This window comes from Melitaea cinxia, chromosome 23 (assembly GCF_905220565.1).
Source record: "Melitaea cinxia chromosome 23, ilMelCinx1.1, whole genome shotgun sequence".
NCBI classification, from domain to species: Eukaryota; Metazoa; Arthropoda; class Insecta; order Lepidoptera; family Nymphalidae; genus Melitaea; species Melitaea cinxia.
In genome coordinates, this window is record NC_059416.1 from 10,535,089 (window position 1) to 10,555,347 (window position 20,259).

Consider the following 20,259-nt stretch of genomic DNA (forward strand, 5'->3'; position numbering starts at 1 on the left):
ATTTTTCTGATAAAATACAACACGAAAAAAATTTAAAAATTTTGCTATAACCGCACTCATAGTTGCTTGGTATTATGTCACACAGAATTAAAAATTTAAATTAAGTACTAATACAAACAAATACAAATACAATTAACTAGGCGATTATATTTAGTTATATTTTGACTATAGTATATATTTTGACTGGGTGTAAGGATTTTCATGATTTTAATTTTAATCAAAAGGTAAAGGTAGTGATTGCGATCAAATAAGTTGTTTTTGGGTTATATCTAATAATGCGTATTTACTTGACCGTTTTTTCGTCTACCTACGATGCGTTACTTGTCGATGTAATTGAAGTCGGTTTTTTTTTAAATCACAGGAATTATAGGAAATAAACACTTTTAAATTAAAAAAAAAAAAAATGTCCACATAAAAATGTACACTGTTATCTATTAACCCTTAATTACTCGCACAAAGAATATTACATTACTGCTCGCATGGGGTCACGGGTGACCCCAAATAGTAGGAGTAGTTTTTAATATATTTTGAAATATATAAGTAAATGAAACGATTTTATTATTAAAGTGCTATATTTATTTTATAATATCTATAAGTAATAACATGAATTACTAATTAATTATACAAAAACAAGTTAAAATAAAATTAATATCAATAATCAACAATTTGTACTTAGGTATACTGAGATCATAGTAAATACTCGTATTTTTTAGGAACTCTCCAAATCTCTCTCGTTACACTGTTGACAGTATATGTCAGAATGATCATAGCACACAAATCTTATACATTTCTTGCATTTTGTTGGTACTTTGCGATCGCATTTCCTTGGGCAGCTGTTGCAACGTTCACGTTTTGCAATGGTTGGCGGGACGCGATTTTCCAACTCGTGCTCTTCCATCAGACGTTTTTTTACCTTCTTAGGAGTTGCTCTGACTTCAACTCGTCGTTTTTGGTTATTATGAACAAGTTCAACAGACAATTGCCGCAAGAAATTACGCCTCATGTGAGTACGTGATTTTTCGGTATTTACTCGATGTACAATGAGTGCATTTATGCCTGAAACATCTATCAGGTGGAAGGAAATGGCTAAAGGCCACCGTTTGGTTCACCTCCCTACGTTGAATGTACCACACAAGTGATCATTGGTGTCCAGTCCTCCATTAGTGCTGTTGTAAAATGTTATTATTTCAGGTTTCTGCTTGTCAGTTGAGGCTGGGTCGATATGAGCTACATGATGCATGGAAGATAACAACACAACAGCTTTATTTGGTTTTTGAAAATAAGAAACCTGACCCTCCAACTTCTTCTTCATCAGAACCTCCTTCATTCTCTACCAACCATTGCGCAAATCGCTGTTCTCTCCTATCCATGACTAATTCTGACAAAAAGACGAAACTCGTAGTAAAACGGAATTTTTTGATAATTTCATTGTATAAAGATGTAAAAAACATATTTATAACAAACATTTATTCACTGAACATACAATAACACAAATATAATTCATAATACACAAAAAAAATACATAAAATAAAAAACTTGCCTCTTTCAAAAAAGTAACGTAATTACTCGCACGGGGTCAGCGCTGAAGAGTGCAGCGACGCATCCTTCCACTCCTGTGACTTGGTCGCTAGTAAAATACAAACTTAGACGCACGTTATGAAGCTAGCGAGGGCGCGGGAGAAATCGGGCCGAGCCAAGTGCTTCATTTTTTTATCCGAAAATGCTTTGACCCCATGCGAGTAATTAAGGGTTAATCTGTTTAACTTGCAAAATCAAATTAAAATGAAATAAAATACTGACGACATATTCGTGTAGTTGTTAATTTGAAAAAAAAGTAAATTAACAAAATACTCATTAATGTAAAATATTACGGCCTTTGAACTTGTGAACGTTTGTTATTCAATGTTTGAACAATAGTGCCGTTACTTGAAAAAATCTATGGAATTTGTCGGAATTGTAGTCAGTTAAGGGGCTCCCAGACAAAATCGGCCGTTTTCATGTGCTATAAAGTATACGTTAAAGTTACGTTAAAAATATCAAATAAATATATGTTGTAACTCGGATTCAGCTTATTAATGTGACTGTAAGATAATTGTATAAAATTCTCTAAATAAAGAGAAATAATTGTTTATCTGAACCACCTTTCGCGTACAAAAATCGTATAGGCTTTCTAATTTTACTACTTACAATAGTGAATATTTTTTTTATTAATTAAGAATCCTGTACTTAATATTTCTACAGAAGGGTTTTTTATTAAGTGCAGTATTTTATTAGAAAATCGTAAAAATATAATTTTTGGTTATTTGCCGGGCGACAGGCGGCCCGCGGCAGACGGCCAGAGGCCTTTGTACGGGGAACTTGTGTCGCTCGTCATCGCACGCTGCTCTTGCTTACGCGCAAATCTATTTACATTTTTTAATCCAAGATAGGCATCAAAATGTAACAGGTAGACAGACTTACTGTTGAATTTTGCAATTGTATTTACTTCAAATAAAAAAATAATTTAAATTATTAATTTTGAGCTGTGTAAATGTAAAGCTGCTTAGCTTGTGGTCTAAGATCCGAACCTAAAGTCGATCTTCACCGAGCCGATAATAGAATAAAATATAAATTTAGTATATCTATACAAATAAAATTGGAGCGGCTGCTTTTAATATTAAAATAACCGCTTTTTACTAAATTCATATGGATGTATACACGATACATACACAAAAATAGCATTTTGACAATTTTTGTCTGTCTGTATGTCTGTTTGTTCCGCCTAATCTCTGAAACGGCTAGACCGATTCTGACGGAACTTTCACTGGCAGATAGCCGATATAGTAAGGAATAACTTAGGCTACTTTTATTTTAGAAATTTATTTATTTTATAACTGCGAACTGAACAACAAGTAACAACTAGTAATTAATATAATTTTATAGCCTAAATGATCGACACGACAAGAAGAAAATTAAATAATAATTATGGATGATCACAACTTGTACGCAAGCTCTTGGTCTAGAAAACTGATCAATCGCATGTCCTAAGTAGTACAAGCTAGAGCCGGTAGATGGCCGAGTTTAATAACCTTTACGTAATACTGATCAGGTGAAGTGCGGGTGGGTGGGGTGTGGCAAAGTCTAAATGCTCAAGGTCATTGAGAAGGGGGAGCCTCTTAATAATTAAATCCTGTTTTTTTTTGGTATTAAAATGAGGTATTACTGTAAAAAAAATACAGTTGTGGTTGCTATTTTTCTAAATAAAGAAATAATACTAATTGAAGCTTCAATTTAAATTATTTGAAAATGTATTATGTTGCATTACAACATACCTACATATTAGCTATTTCCTACTGAAATAAAATATATTATCATTTTACGTATTTTTGATAATAACAAAACACTTCATTGTAACCAAACACAGTAAAAGTAAAACAATTACAGCAAAGTATCATGACAAAGACCTCTTCCGGACAATCTAAGGGCAGAGGAGATGGTCTTGATGGGTTTTAGTTATTTTTAGTGCAAAAAGTAAATCTTTAGCCCCATTAAAAATAGCAAGTAGTAAATTAGTCGCTTGACACAATAAAAGAATATTTGTAAATTTAAGTGTCTGATAGAGGGATTAAATAATTGCAGTATTTTCTATAGCTCTTCTGTAAAGGTACTGTAATATTAGTCTGCTACTTTATAGACATTTAATAGGGACTAGACATCAGCATTATAATAAATATTTATTCTTACATATAAAAACAATCATGCCTCAACTAAGTAAGTGAAGGCTAGACACATGAAATTTGCCCGGTCGGGTTTAGGGCTATTTTTTGCAATGTCTACTTTTTATAATGTATATAGGTAGATCACAAAAGAAAAGAAACATAATTATATTTTTAAGAAAGACGTTGATTAGAAAACCAGGACTCTCTCTCTTGCCATATTTGTCTGCATGAGCAAAGCCAACAGCTACATAGATAAAACAATAAACAATTTTTCTTTTCAAAATTATATAAAAATACTTCTTTTAAACATTTTTTTTTACTTAAAAAAACAGTCCCTCAATGAATTAAAGAAGTAACCATAAACTAACTTTTTTTTATCAAATAATTAATATTACACAATAAAAAGTTATTGCTACTGGCATTGTTTCTTAGTAATAATTAATTGGCACATAAAAACTTCTATTTTTTTTTATACACACTAACAAAGGTCAGTAAAGATTTTATCTTATTTATTCTAATTCTAAGACAATGATTTTTACACATTATTTTTTTAAATATTATTATTACTAACTTAAATATTACCCAAAATACTGACATACTTTAAAATAACAATTTAATTAATAGATACTTAGTTACACCTTTTTTGTATTTTTATTACTCTTAATAAATATACTAGCTAAAGTTATCACTTAGAAATATAAAAATACCCTAAAAACTATTCTCAGACGTACCAAATATTGACAGAAATTAATAATAGTGATAGCAGACTCTGTGACATGAGATTATTATATATTCGAAGATTTATCTCTTGGGATCTCCTAACACAAGTTCTTATGCGCTTAATACCAAATAACTTAAATACCAAATACAGATGTTATAAGAATTTTTATTTAATGTTTCTTATTTATGGTTCAATACACAAGTGCCTGTTTTTTCATATTAAGAAATATCTTTATAATAGATGATTGCAGCTCTAGCTGTGGGATTCTATGCAATGATGAGGCAACGGACACAATTGTTTTTGTATGAGAGGTTTTTACAATACATCAATCGTTTTTCGTTACAAAATAACACTAGATAAAAAAAAAGAATTATTTGATAATGAAAATGATAAAAAATATTGCAAAAAATAATAATAATAACCCTAACCTATCAAACTTCAAAATGCGGTTCTTAATTAAAAGCCTAGGCAAAGATTGTTTTTTTTTTTATTGTATCAAACAGTAGGAGATATTAAGGTCATTCGTTAGTTAAGTGGGCTCCGATTTATGGGGTGAAATGGGGGTGGGGGGGTAAAGGGAGGTGGGGAGGGTGGGTTTTTTAGCCCCCCGTAGTGTGCATTTCACGTAAACCCCGTGGTTTCGAAGATTTCGTGTTTGAAGTTTTGGGGTTAACTTTACGTGATTCAGAGATATTACAATACCTTAGAGCTCCGTGTCTGACTCCACCTTAACTCCGGTGCAGCGGGAAGTGCACTCATATGCTCCATTCACCAACTTTCACACTTTATTTTCGAACAAATTTACGTAAAAACGATCTCGATTGCAAGATCAACAAACGATACGAACTGACGCTTAACGACTGACAAATCGACACTTTTAAACAAAATAACGCGTCAGACATAATATTCTAATAAAATTAGTAACATTGCGTGCTAGAATATAGGTTTAGAAATTCGAAAAATACCCAAAACCGAATCGGAGCACCCCACTGTCCACGTGGTCTTGGTCTGTCCTACCCCTAGAGTGTTTTTTTTGTGCCGCGGAGGCGCGGAGGGAGGGCAGCCCTCGCCCGCCGTGCGAAAGCGCGCGAACGAATGCGTAGAGGAGCGGCTGAGGCTGGTCGCCGAAGGCGACCAGCCTCCGCTGCGGAACGGAGCATGAGTGAGCGTGCTTTCGCACGCAAGGGCGGAAGGGCTGCACTTCCCGCAGCGCCGGAGCCAAGCGTTCCTCTAACTTTCGAAATTCTTCTTCTAACCTCAAAACTTTAACCATGGATATCTCCATAACCATGGGGTTCTGAGGTGTGACAGTGGTACCAAGGGTAGCGCCCCCCCCCTTCCCCCCACGGTCCCGAAATTCGGTTTTTCCTAATCTAAAGCTTTGTGTTTTAAAGGAAATGCTAAGTGACGCCTTATTTTGGTCAACGGTGTCTATTTGTTAGTCGTTAAACGTCAGTTCGTATCGTTTGTTGATCTTGCAATCGAGATCGTTTTTACGTAAATTTGTTCGAAAATAAAGTGTGAAAGTTGGTGAACAGAGCATATGAGTGCACTTCCCGCAGCACCGGAGTTAAGGTGGAGTCAGACGCGGAGCTCTAAGGTATTGTAATATCTCTGAATCACGTAAAGTTAACCTCAAAACTTCAAACACGATATCTTCGAAACCACGGGGTTTACGCGAAAAGCACACTACGAGGGGGGTAAAAAACCCACCCTCCCCCCTCCCTTCACCCCCTCTTCCCCCAGGACCCCATAAATTGGAACCCACTTAACTAAAGATTTACCGATATTAATTCCGAAACAAAATAAAATTGTCATATATTAAAAGAAGAACTAAGCAACGTAAGAAAAATGTCTTACTCTAAAATCTAATACTTTTAATCAGTATTGTAAGATAAAGTTAAGAGAATCGTTGATATTTAAATAAAAAATATATAAAGAATAAGTAGTTATCCTTCCCGCTTACCTGTAATTTAAGCACAAACGATTCACGGCCTTGTTTCAAACTTTGACCAGGATACGAAACTTTTTAATTTCAAACACAGTAACACAAACGCAAAGTTTATCCGCCACTTCGAATTTTAGAATAAATATTGTATTTTTTTAACAATAAAATAAAATTTCAACTCTGATTTTACGACTAAAACTATACATATATTGTAGTTTCACTTAATAGAAACCGTTTACAGCATAACAGCGACATTCGTGGCGCATGCGATCACAGAATACAAATGATTAACCCCTTACTGCATGATTTTTTATTTCTTAGTAAAAAAAAAATATATGGTAGAAAATATGAAATAAAAAGACACGTGTTTCAGCGTTTTAAATTTATTGAAAAAAAAATAAGAAAAATAACAGTTTTCCAGTTTGGTACGTATTTGGCACAATGAGCATAAATCACTAATAATTGTAATTTCAACTTATAAAATTCCTAATTAAAAATCGCAACAAAAATCATATTTTATGTTGTATGAAATCGCAAAAAACAATTTCTTTTGTCGTTAAGACATAGGCTGACTTTACATTTTTGGCACTCGACATGTGACCTGCCACTACAATCTGGTACCTTACAGCGCTGTCTAGTAGTCCAGATGGGCAAATGGTCTATTTTATCTAGCCTTACATCCATAGAGGGCATAATAGCAACATGCCCTCTTAGTTTTTTTGCTTCAATAGCATATTCCAGCTCATAAGACGGCCTCCCACGTCTGGCACTGGTTGTTGGCTTATTAACTTGGCATAAACCTTCAGCTACAGCGATTTTAAAATCTGCTAAGGGCAGATATGGTTCTGTTTCATCCAGCCCACGTCTATAAAGCAACCACGCATTGACTGTAACTATATCTATCATATGGAAAAATATGCGATGGTAAAATTTCTTGGACCTAATTTGGATCCTATAGTACCCAAGAAGAGCGTCCAACAAGTCCACGCTACCCATATGCCTGTTATAAGTCATCACTGCCTTTGGACATGGTAAATTTTGGTATGCTTTTTCTTTTTTATTAAAGCGACGAACCTCTGATGCCGGTCTGCTGCCAACGTACGTTGAAGCCAGGTTTACAACTCTATTGTCATACCAGGTTACGATGGAAATATCAGTATTATCCACAGTGGTTAATTTTTCAATAGTTGCACCTCTGCCCAATTTTTTCAAATCCTTTTCCGCTGGGACCTTGTAGCCCGGAATACGGTTGGCTTTGATTGTGCCTAAAGGTAAAATCGCCTTCTTATTTAAGTAAATCAAAAGCGGCAATGATGTGTACCAGTTATCAAAAAATAGCTTGTAGTTAGCTCCTTCAGGTATCGTTCTTGAAAGACGAACTACAACATCACTAGAAGTACTAATTTTCGGTAAATTACTGTCAGACTCTACACAACCTTGAGCTCCAGTATAAATTTCGAAATCGTAACTAAATCCGGAGCTGCCGCTAAGCACAAAGTTTTTGTAGCCCCATTTGTGAGGTTTTTTGGGGTTGTATTGTCGCATAGATGACCGACTCTTGGTTGGTATTATTTGTTCATCAACAGCCATGTATTCTTCTTTGGGAATTGTCAAAAACCTCTGCCTTAAGTGGTCCAAAAACGGTTGAATTTTATGGAGAGGGTTATGTCCTGTCTGGCCTTTAGGTATTTGCAAAGTATTATCATTAAAATGAATAAAGCGTTTAATTTCTTCGAAACGATTACAGGACATTACTGTACTGATCTTCGGGTGCCCCAGGTTCTCATTCCAATAACATCTCGTTGATGGTAATTGTATTATTGACATGTAAAGACATATGCCAACAAATTGTTCCAGCTCTTTTACAGAAATATTACTAATTCTTTCAGGTCGTTTTTCAGCAGCATATTTGTTAGTTTCTTCATAAATATATTTAAAAATATCATCAGTAAAAAAATATTTAAAGATTTGAAAGGGGGTCTCCAAAGCTCTAATATCTGCAGGCAAAGCCACATCTCCAGTAAACTGCAATTCGGACTCAGCCCTTTCTAAAAATCCATCCCTCCATCGCGGTCTTTCAGCCCTAGAAGTCCTCGTTGAAGATGAGGCCAATTGAGACAAAAGTATGTTATCGTCTAGATCAGAGTCAGATTCATCAGATTCTGGTATTAGTAGGGGTGGCAGGTGAAGGCCTCTGTTCCTCCGAAGTTCGTCATCTGATAAATCTTCGTCCATGCTATCATCTGGGAAATCCTTAATTATTGTATGTATACTTCCGTAAAATCGACATCGGTCCATGTTATCAATCTTTCTGTAACGATATTTACACAAAAAGTCAACTAGATTTCTCTGAACTGTATAGTAACTATTATTCGATAATCTAATAAACACTTGTCGAAAGTGCATAATGGTTCAAATAAGGTACAATAGAATAAGAATATTTTTGCATATTGTGACAAATTTGATCCATACTATTAACACTACATAAATATTACTATGTCTACATAAAACAATAAAACTTACCTTATAAATATTTTTTATATGTTATTCTTTCGTATAATAAATAGTTTTTTGCAATAACACGAAGTTTTACATTTATTTTATAATTTTGAAGTTAGAGAACACGCGTCGAAGCGGTCACAGTTTGATCGCCAAGTTTGGTTAACGATTTAATTCAAACAATTGCTAGTAGATGGCATTTATTTGTATATTACGAATAGTTAATGTAACCTATTTGACAAGCTATGCACAAAACGACAAAAAATATCGAATTTTCAAAAATATTGCTGAAATTATGGTTTGGTACAAATATGGTACGCAATGCGGTAAAGGGTTAATTCACATAAAGCTGTCACTTTGACAATTTCGTCACTTCGTTCATTCGTTGATCCGTTGATCGTTCCCCATCCCCACTATTGTATTTATATTTCATAGATTTTCGTAGATATTATCTGTGGTAGCAGGTGAACATATGTGGGTTTTTTTTACACTCAACTATAACTTCACTCTCACTCACTCACATCAACCTATTACAGTCCATAGCTGGACATAGGCCTCCACAAGTTCACAACAAAAATGGCGTGGACTCATTTGTGTTGTCTATAGTCACCACGCTGGGCAGGCGGGTTGGTGACCGCAGGGCTGGCTTTGTTGCACGGAAGACGCTGCTGCCCATCTTTGGCCTGTGTATTTCAAATCTAGCAGTTGGATGGTTATCCCGCCATTGGTCGGCGTGTTATACTATAACTTAGTTGCTGCTAATTCATATTCATAATATATATACTTTTTATAATTTTATCGCTTCAGCCTGTAATATCCCACTACTGGGCATAGGCCTCTTTCCCCACGTAGGAGAAGGATCAGAGCTTAATCTACCACGTTGCTCCAATGCGGGTTGGCGGATATATTCCCTACTATGAGTTACGATCGCTATCAGGTGTACATGATAACAACCGGGACCGACAGCTTAACGTGCTCTCCGAGGCACGGTGGGGAGACTCACAAGGACTGCACAAACACCTAGACCACGGCAAACACCTGTATGGCCAATACAAATGTTTGTCATGTGCGGGGATCGAACCCGCAACCGCCAGCGCAACAGGTACCATGGCTGTGACCGTTGCGCCAACGCGGCGTCAATATAATTTTATAATAAATTATAAATTAATGATAGTTGTAACCTTGACCACACCGATCAATCTATTTCATTTATTTTCCATACTACGTGTCATTGACAAAATCACCAGTGCTCGTTTGGCACCTTTAAAAGCCTTTATGCCCTGTATTTTATTAGTAGAAGAAGATCTATAATAACCGATTACATTTACATTCAAACGAAACCAAAATATCTTTTTCTCAAATTTTCTATTACCGTCCTTGTGTCAAGAAGCTTTAGCGAAGTCATACACATATAATGTTGTTTTACGTCTGAATAATTTATAATAATTATAGGTACCTACTTCACAAAGACATAAACTAGAATTATTCTAATGCAGGGCTTCCTAAACTTATTTTGTCTACTGCCTAGTGAGAGAAAATATTATTTTATAGTGACCCCTTTGAGCAATCTTTTAATGAATATTAGTTGATGTTCACAAGTTGTAGTCGAGAGTCCCTATAGATTAAATGACAAATCGCCCCTCAAGCCTTTACCCAACGCCACCATTTTTTTTCTAGGTCTCTTACCGCCTCCCTTTAGTACTGCAGCACCCACAAGGGGGCGTTATCGCCCACTTTGGGAAACACTGTATCTAGCTTATTAAAGTGAAACTTTTATTTTATCGCTTCAAATTTTTTTGGTTCATCTATCGCATGTCGCATTACATATTTACAACTGGTTACGGAATAGGAGTAGTCAATAAAGTGAAAGCCGCATGGCAGAGGCTACCAAGAACGATATGGCGGCGCCCATAGTGGCCCATAGCTCGCATCAGCTGACAGTGTAGCATTTATATTCTCACTTATTCGTGCAAGTGTTCGGCGGTATTTAAATACCTACAATCTGAAAAAAAAATGTTCAATTGCATCGTGGTTTCATAAAACACCACACCACACTATTATTTTTATATGAAGAATATTTATAGCAGCTTCTTAGTTCAACATCCCGACAGCACTGCAAATCAGTGGCTTATTTTAAGATTCAGCGCCCTGGGCCAATAAAGTTTGTCGCCCCTGAATTTATCGGCTGACCTTTTTTTAGGCCGTCTATTCCCTATTCCGTACAATTTTATATAATACTCGATGAACTAACATAAGTACCCATTATATTTCGGCTGACATTGTCTTTTTTTTCGGCCCCCATTCCACAAATTTAATATTTTTCATAATTTTTACATCTCTAGCACCAATGCTCGGCTTACGCCGCCTCGCAGAATGCCACCCCATGCCATAGTCCTTTTGGCCCTCGAGTAAATACGGTAACGCTGCCAATCGATAAACATCCCGCAACTTCGTGGTATCCTTATTTATATTACCTACTCGCCAGATCTTCAGATATCAATCACACAACTATATTATTTTGTCTAGTGTAGTGAAACACTCGTTTATGTATTTGTGATGTACAATTAATATTGTTATTCTATAGATGTTGCAAAAACAGAAGATAAAAGTAAAATAAAACTGAAGTAAATAACTCATCATAAGGAACTATGGTTTTTTTTTTGGATTCTAATAAATTTAATGTTAAACATTGTATGCTGAGTTATTTGTACAGTCAATAATACAAAAACATTAAAGAATGAAAACTGATAAATAAAAGCTCCATATTATATTAATAATTTTAATAACAAAAATAAAATATCATAATGATAACTTGTATATTTGTATTGTTACTAAGAAGATCAATAAGCCCCATAAAACTAATAGAGTCGAATGATTTTACTTATTTTTAGCTGGTCTCACACCAAATATTGTTGTACCCACTCGTACACTTGTAGCTCCTAACTCAATCTGAAATAATAAAAATATTGCATTTACTTATCCACTATATTGATATGATCTTCTACACACAGAATTTATTTTTTGCTAATTTGTGTTGCTTGCAAATGGAAAAAACTGACTTCACTTTACTATGACCAGTTTTCATCAGTCATCAATTAATTAATTCTAGATTTAATGACGTTTACTTGTTGCAATGAAGCATTGTCGATTTTACCAATGTCAAAGATAGAAATCAAATTTAAATGGGCCCTCATGACAAGCACCAGCTTTAGATTAAAAAGAGATTCATCAAAATCGGTACACCCAGTAAAAGTTTTTATTTTTATTTTTATTTATGTTTATTAGGAAGACATACAGTTTGATATACATTAAAAATAAAATTTAAGTAACATACATGTTGTGTGATGATACATGTGAAGTTATGAGGAAACACTCATCAAAAAAGTAACAATCAAATTGAGAACCTGGGGGAGGTTTTTTTTTGAAGTTTGTTAAATAGATATACTCACAGCATGTTCAAAGTCTGAAGACATTCCCATAGACAGCTCAACTTGCTTTATATCCAAACTTAACTTTTCACATACCTCCTGCCTACATTTGGCTAGGGTCAGGAAGTCTGGGTTAGGAGCCTTTTGATCGTAATCATATTGACCAATTGTCATGAGACCTTTGAAGTCTAAATTAGGACAATTTTTAATAACATGTTCAACTAGTTGGGTGGCTTGCGATGGTTCAATACCATTTTTTGCTAAAAATAATATAAAAATTTCTATACAGTTTATAAGTTCATAACGTTAATAGCTTATAAAATAAGCAGCAAATTCTCGTAGCTCTAAGATTCCTTATTTCCAACACAATAATGAACAAAAATAGTAATTACTTAATAGATATAATTGTGTTTGCTCACAAACGACAAACAAACAGACTTCAATCAACATGTAATATAACATAGGAACAGGAAAAAAATTATTCAATTAAATGCATGTTGTCGAAGATTACTCTAAAAGTAGTTGTCAAATATCGATCAAAATTTATACAGGACCACATAAAAAGTATCAGCTTTTGATTAAAATGAGAATAATCGAAATCGGTATATCGGTAAAAAGTTATTAGGTATAATCGAATGTAGGTCCCCAAAAAAAATTGTCAAGTAAATACGCATTGTTAGATATAGCTTGAAAAGTACTTATTAAATCTCAATTCAATTAAAATGGGACCACATGACTACGAATCATCAAAATTGGTCCACCCAGTAAAAAGTTTTGAGGTAACAAACAAACAAAATATAGCAGAATTGATAACCTCCTCTTTTTCGGATGTTAGTTGAAAACATCAACCACAATACTGGCACAAAAAAAAAAAAGTTAAGAAACCAAAAAAAAAAACATTTTTTACCTTCTTCACCACTTGTATTAATTTGTACCATAATATTCAACTTTGCCTCTTCTTTCCTTATTTTTCCCCATTGTTTGTTCAGATTATCTGCTAATTTATCTGAATCAACCGTTTCTACAATGAATAATCCTGGTGAACCTAATAGTTTATTGATTTTATTTGTTTGTAAGTGACCTATGAAGTGCCATTTGATGTCTTTGCATTTTTCGAGTATCTGTGGATCGTTAGCTTTTTCAGAGAGTTCATTAACATAGTTTTCACCAAAGTGACGCTGGCCAGCTTCATAGGCTTGTATGATTAGAGAGGCTGGTTTGATTTTTGATACAGCAACTAGTCTTGGTATGATTTGAGGCAGGTCCTGAAATTTTAAGCAATTTGGTTTAGACTTCAAAATTATCGTTATAATCATTGAGATATAGTTTTTGAAATAACTTTGATTATTGAAAAATTATCAAAAAATCAATCGTTCACACAGATATATCAACAAATCGGTAATAAGTTAATAAGTAAACTTCAAACGACGTTAAGAAATATTTTTGACGACATAAGTTAACAAGTCCATTAACCCACAATAGAATCCACCAACCTGCAATGGAGCGGCTAATTAGAAAGAATCCTATGCCCAACAGTGTGATGTTTGAAGCTGAACAGATCAATGAAATTTGTAAAGAGAGCAGATTCAACTTTTTAAACTTACTTTACTCCGTCTAAGGACTGCAGCATCTATTTGAGCTAAAACTGTTTTTAAATTCTGCATTATGTCAACTTCTTCAGATTTTTCGTCACTCATTATTTCTGTATTTTTAGTTCATCCAAAGTAAAACAATATTGACGTGTGTTATCTTTCTTATCAGTATAACATATGATAATTGATAGACATGTGTAAGTAATGCAATTGATACATTACGCGTGATATTACTCGAAAATGAAATATGGCATCACACATTACGCGACGAAATGAAGTATTACACATCACACTTGACATTACGCGCTCTGTTCGGTCGGAATGTTGGATTTCTTATCTATTTGCTCTGTCTAACTTCACTTACTGAGTGAGACACGGTGATGCGCGGCGCACTTTTGCAACCAGTCATAACCTCACTCTCTAGCTCTATATTATTTTCGTTAGTATGAGTGAGACCGAGCTACTGAGCCGTGGCGAGTTTCCGTCATTTTTTTAAGTGAAATATGAATCGTATTTAAGAATACTAAGGCATATTATAGCACAACACTGTACGTAATACTTTTTAATAATGCGTTACGTACTTGACTGCCGCTAAAATTCGAGTTCAAATTTCTGCTTTTGCATTTATTAAAATGTTTTGTTTGTTTATGTTGCTTGTGAAAATAAAATTATAAATGAAGTATTGGCATAAAAAAAGTAATCATTGTATGTATATAAAGTTGATTTTTAAATACGCCAGTATTCATGGTCATTAGTTTATTCCTAACTTATATTATAAACTAGCTGCGTCCCGCGGTTTCACTCGCGTAGTTCCCGTTCCTGTTATGATTCCGGGATAAAAAGTAGCCTAAGGCTCTCCAAGGTCTGTTTTATCTGTATACCAAAATTTGACAAATTCGGTTCAGCCGTTTTGACGTGAAAGAAGGACGAACAAACAAACACACATTTATAATATTAGTAGGGATACGAAAGTAACTCTATCTACCTTTTACGTTTTCTGACTTTGATGAAATTTGGTATCAATAATCACATGGGGATCGAAACTAAACGGGTAAAATCGCGGATCACGGCTAGTATTAATTTAGTTGTCCATGTGTATTGGATTATCCTAAGCCTGGAATAAATATCCCAATTTTCCTTGGGGTTTACTTAAGTATGAAGGGAAACCAACTTTTTTTACAAATCAAAGCTAATTTTAGAACAAACTTTTAGAAAACCAAACAAAAAAAAAACAAAACAAATATTATGAATTTTTAGCCAGTTTCCACCTCTCATTTACCATTTTTATGCTAAAGTGATGTTTGGTCTGCTACGTAATACACCGAACACCGTACACTTAAACATAATATAAGTACAAAATCTCATGGAATGTTTGGTGTGATGACAATTACGTGATATATAGCATTTCATAAGAAATATGTCACGCCGAACAGTACACATTTCGGGTAATGTTCGGTGTGATGGTGTGATGCCATATTACTCAGTACGAAATGTAATGTAATATTACATTACACTTTGAAGCACTGTTTTGCGCAAGTCTAATAATTGACAATTTGACATTCACAGTACTATTATAGTTCAACAATGCTTCATGTTATTTTATAATGCCTATTATGTATAATAGCACTGATATGATATAAACTGAAGAAAATCACGCTATATTATAAAAAGTTTTACTATTAAAAGACCTATAACTATTAACTTTATTTTGTTAGAAAAATTATTACGTATTTGACGATCTATGTATGTAACTAGAATTTATGAGAGAATACAAATAAAATGTATATTATTAAGATTTCAAGTTCATTGTACTTAATTTTATTTAGGTTTTCAGGATTTACTTTCTTATATTATAACTATTAGACAGATAATAGATATATTATATTTACATAAGCAAGGAAAGTTTATTAATCTGGTAATTCTGGTATGACTGCTTCGAAACGTCAACACAGCCGATTGATTTTCCCGTTTGTTTTGTTGCAATTTTTTACTGCGAAAAATTCTAATTTATATATATTATTACGTATAGATATGAAAAAATCATTGTTTCTATGTCGCGACTGATTATTAAGCAGTCATGAACGTGTTAGAAAAGGCGGAGAAGGCGTTGGAATATTTAAAAAACAACGAAGGGATCGCGAAGTAAGTGATACCTAATGCGGCAATGTTTTTGCATCAAATATAAATATAAAAAAAAAATAGTGTTGTACCTAAGATCACTTATTTCGTTACAAAATATGTTTCTATTAGTTTTTTATTAAACAATTATTATATAAAAATAGTTAGTTAAGGCCTGTAACATCTTGACAGATGATTTAATCAGTGTCTGTGTTATTTATGCGACAACGCCGTTCGTGGCTGAATAAGCCAATCCGTGAACGACACATTCGTCCACACTTTGGACACACATATTGGGGATTCATCGGTGGAGGAGCCCCCTTGCGATTGTGTCTCTTGGCACGCCTTTGAGCCAGGTCTTCGAACCAGGTGCTATCGTGGGTTCTGCAACCCGTGAAGATGGTCTTCCGCCACTCATTGCGGTTCGATGCTAGATCTTCCCAAGAGTTGCGATCAATGTTAAATGCAACCATGTCACGTTTAGCGCAATCCCTGAAACGCAGCATAGGTCGCCCCACGTTACGCTTTGCAAACGCAATTTGGCCCAATAAGGTTTGTCTGGGCAAACGCGCACTGCTCATTCGGTGTACATGTCCCAGCCATCTCAGGCGTTTCTGTTTGAGGAGAGCGACAACACTAGGAAGCTGTGCAATCCCCAACACTCTCTCATTTGTTACTCTGTCCTTCCACGTGATGTTAAGTATGCTACGAAGACAGCGCATGTGGAAAGTGTTAAGTCTTCGCTCTTGTTTGGCGTACGACGTCCAGGTTTCGGCTCCGTACAAGAGTATGCTTAATATGCAAGTTTGATAGACTATCATCTTAGTCTTTGCGGTAAGGTGTTTGTTATTCCATACTCTTGTACGCAGCCTGCCGAACGTCGTGGCCGCTTTGCCGATGCGGATATCAATCTCTCCGTCAACGGAAAGATTGTTCGACACAGTTGACCCCAAGTAACAGAACTTGTCGACTACTTTTAAGGGTTCGCCTTCCAGCAAGATAGAAGGCTGGTAGGTGTAGCCCTGCGCTAGAATTACGGTCTTCGTTGCATTTATGGACATAGAGAACAGCGAACATGCGTATGCAAACTTGTCCAACAAAGTCTGAAGCTCCCCGGGAGTTTTCGCCACGAAGGCTGCGTCGTCGGCATAGAGCAGACTATCGATATATAAATCCTCTCGTTTACGGGAAGATTTCAACTGGGCGGTACCAAACAATTTCCCATCCGCTCTTGTGTGTAGGTGAACTCCCTGTTGTGCATCACCGAAGGCAACTTTCAGCAGCAAGGAGAAAAATATGCCGAACAAAGTGGGTGCCAACACACAGCCCTGGCGAACCCCTCTTCGCATGTCGAAAGCGTCGGACATTTGGCCATCAAAGATAACGGTACCCTTCGTGTCATCGTGAAGAGATTTCACCAGCTCCAGCAGTTTTGGGGGACATCCTATTTTCTCAAGCGCGATGTATAGCCCCTCCCTACTCACCGTATCGAAAGCTTTGTTTAAATCAACAAATGCGATCAGCAGGGGCGTGTTCTGCTCTCGGCACTTCTCTTGAAGTTGCCGGAGGGTAAAAATCATGTCCGTGGTTGACCGTCCAGAGCGAAAGCCACACTGGGCCTCAGGGTATACCCGTTCAGCAAGACTTTGCAGTTTAGTCAACATGACCCTTGCAAATAGTTTGCCAACGATGCTAAGAAGAGATATGCCGCGGTAAGAGTTACAATCGCCGCGGTCACCTTTCCCCTTATACAATGTAACAATATTTGCATCTCGCATATCCTGAGGAAATCGCCCCTCCTCCCAGCATTTGCCCAGAAAGTTATGCAGAAGTGGTAACACACACTTGAGTTTTAGGAGTTCTGTGAGGATACCATCTACCCCGGGACTCTTGTTGCATTTGAGCTGCAGAACGGCCGCATGAAGGTCTCCAATGGTAGGCAGGCTATCGAGCTCAGCCATAACCGGTAATGTCAGAATAAGTTCCCTTGCTACGTGGCTGATCTCGGCTGGTTGAGAATAAAGCTCTGTGTAGTGTTCTGCCCACCTTTCCAGCAGACGACTACTGTCGGTTATAATAGAGCCGTCGATCTCTTTCAAGGGAGCCGTTTTCTTTTGTACAGGGCCGATAGCCATTCTAATCCCCGCGTAAACACCGCGAAAGTTTCCTGCATCCGCACAATCCTGGATGTTTCTGCACAGGTCCATCCAATACGCGTTGGCAAACTGACGGCAAGTTCGCTGGAGGGAAGATTTTGCAGTGCAGAGTTCAGCGCGTGTGACTTCACAGGGATCAAAATGGTAGTTGAGTGCAGCCTGTCGCTTGGAGTCAATTAAAGGCTGAAGCTGATCTAGGTTTTCGAAAAACCAGTCTGATGATTTCACCCTACAATGTCCGAAAACTTTACCAGCAGTTTTGGTGAGCAGCTCCTTGATGGATTCCCATTCCACTTCTATAGGAGCATTCACATCCCAAGTAGCTGTATATAAAAATAAATAATATTAATATTATTAGATTACGGTATCTATAGAATTTTTGATGAAAAGTAAATATTTACAGGGGCCACGAGCTCCAGACCGCGGCAGGAACTTTAGGTCGGTGCTTAGGAGCACTAGGAAGTCGTCAAAATTGCTCTCGCCATTATGCCAACTTACTACACACAGCTATACCAACATTACTAAACTTAGCTAGCAATGAAAGTGTAAGTACACTATATTTATACATTAACCCAGTTTAAAAAAAATTTTATATTTGTTGATGGGTCCTCTAGTAGAGATTCTTACCAGCTTATTTTTAATGTGATATGATAAGTGAAGTAGACCAAGGTTCTGTTCTAATTGGGTACTCTAGTAAGGAGCTAATTAAAACATGCATTAAACGTCAAGAAGTTTATTAGGAAACTGAGACATAAAACAATTACCTTCTTATTATTAATAGCTTAATAACAATAATTACCCATAACTCAAACATTGCCAGTTTAAGTCAAGGCTGGCACTAAGTCCAATAAATATTTTACTTAATGGTATATAAAATCATGATATAACTTGCCCAAATCTTGGGATATATTCTAAAATATCGATATATACTTACTGTACTGTGTGGCTACGGTACTAAAGAATATAGCCACCCCCTCTCTTCCCGTGGGTGTCGTAAGAGGCGACTAAGGGATAACAGAGTTCCGCTACCACCTTGGAACTTAAAAGCCGACCGGTGGCGGGATAACCACCCAAATACACAGGCTGAAGACGGGCAGCAGCGTCTTCGGTGCGACAAAGCCAGTACTGCGGCCACCAACCTGCCTGCCCAGCGTGGTGACTATGGGCAAAACACATGAGTTCACGTTATTTTTGGCATAAGCTTGTGGAGGCCTATGTCCAGCAGTCGACTGTATAGGCTGTAATGATATATTAAAATTCATAGAAGTGTCATAAACAATAATATCCTATGATTTTTCCTTAAATACAGGCAGAAGTACGTTTACTTGGAGATGAGGCATTAAATAGAGCAGTGGCTGGAGGCTTTGCATTTCATTCGTTCAAAACAAACATTGTCTTGCAAAACCAAATAGACACTAATAAAAATGCAAGGTATGTTTGAATTTTCTTTACCTTCATAATTATTCCGATTCCATATGCTTTTATTGTAAAAAGAACCTTTGAAGATGAAATGCCTTTAAGAAATCAAAGTCAAGCTATGCCTACTGGACAAATTCGAATTTTTTAAAATTTTTTTTTGTTCTTTAAAGAAAAATTTCGCTCAGAGCCTTAGACAATATGTGAAAAAAATTAAAAATGTACATATTAAAAAAAAATTAAGACCCTGGCTTTACTAGGCAGTCACAGGAATGCCGATCTATATTTATTTATTTAATAAAGGCATACATAAAAAAGCTTTCTACATTAAAACAATACCACAAAGTTATACAATTATGCACTCAAATTAAAGGTTTGCACAATATTGTGCTGTATACTTGAGTAATTAATCGCCCAATGGATGTGAATTTCAAATAAAGAAATAAGAATCATCCCTCAATACATCAAAGCAAACTGCTTTACTGGGCTAATTATGTTAATTAATTAACAATTTTTCTTGTCTAAATATGTCTTTATTTTGTACAAACTTGTTGCTGTAAAAAAAGGCAATGGGTTATTGTTATAAAATAATGATTGTGCTTTGTAATTTCACTGATACTGTTGGATTTTGGGACAAAATAAAAAAACAGTTATTTTTGACTACAAGTTTAGCTTTAAGTGAA

The 20,259-nt window shown here is 35.7% G+C and overlaps 3 protein-coding genes across 3 annotated transcripts in view; 1 reads left to right on the forward strand and 2 right to left on the reverse strand.

The window, feature by feature from the left end:
- Positions 1 to 6,883: 6,883 nt before the first annotated feature.
- LOC123665128 (piggyBac transposable element-derived protein 3-like) lies at positions 6,884 to 8,194 on the reverse strand. The gene has a single exon (XM_045599473.1). The coding sequence runs from the start codon at positions 8,192 to 8,194 to the stop codon at positions 6,884 to 6,886; it is 1,311 nt and encodes a 436-aa protein (XP_045455429.1).
- A 3,305-nt stretch (positions 8,195 to 11,499) lies between these two features.
- LOC123665032 (pyridoxal phosphate homeostasis protein) lies at positions 11,500 to 14,063 on the reverse strand. The gene is made up of 4 exons (XM_045599393.1): positions 13,899 to 14,063; positions 13,202 to 13,559; positions 12,316 to 12,554; positions 11,500 to 11,815 (listed from the first exon to the last, which is right to left on the reverse strand). Exons 1-4 carry the CDS (start codon positions 13,989 to 13,991, stop codon positions 11,744 to 11,746), a joined length of 762 nt encoding a protein of 253 aa, XP_045455349.1. The 5' UTR covers positions 13,992 to 14,063; the 3' UTR covers positions 11,500 to 11,743.
- A 1,761-nt stretch (positions 14,064 to 15,824) lies between these two features.
- Positions 15,825 to 20,259, forward strand: part of LOC123665129 — a 73,139-nt gene continuing 68,704 nt past the window's right edge. The window contains exons 1-4 of the mRNA XM_045599475.1: positions 15,825 to 16,028; positions 16,210 to 16,214; positions 18,551 to 18,705; positions 19,470 to 19,591. Of these exons, the coding sequence (XP_045455431.1) occupies positions 15,964 to 16,028; positions 16,210 to 16,214; positions 18,551 to 18,705; positions 19,470 to 19,591 (347 nt within the window). The 5' untranslated portion in view covers positions 15,825 to 15,963. The remainder of the gene's footprint in view (positions 16,029 to 16,209; positions 16,215 to 18,550; positions 18,706 to 19,469; positions 19,592 to 20,259) is intronic.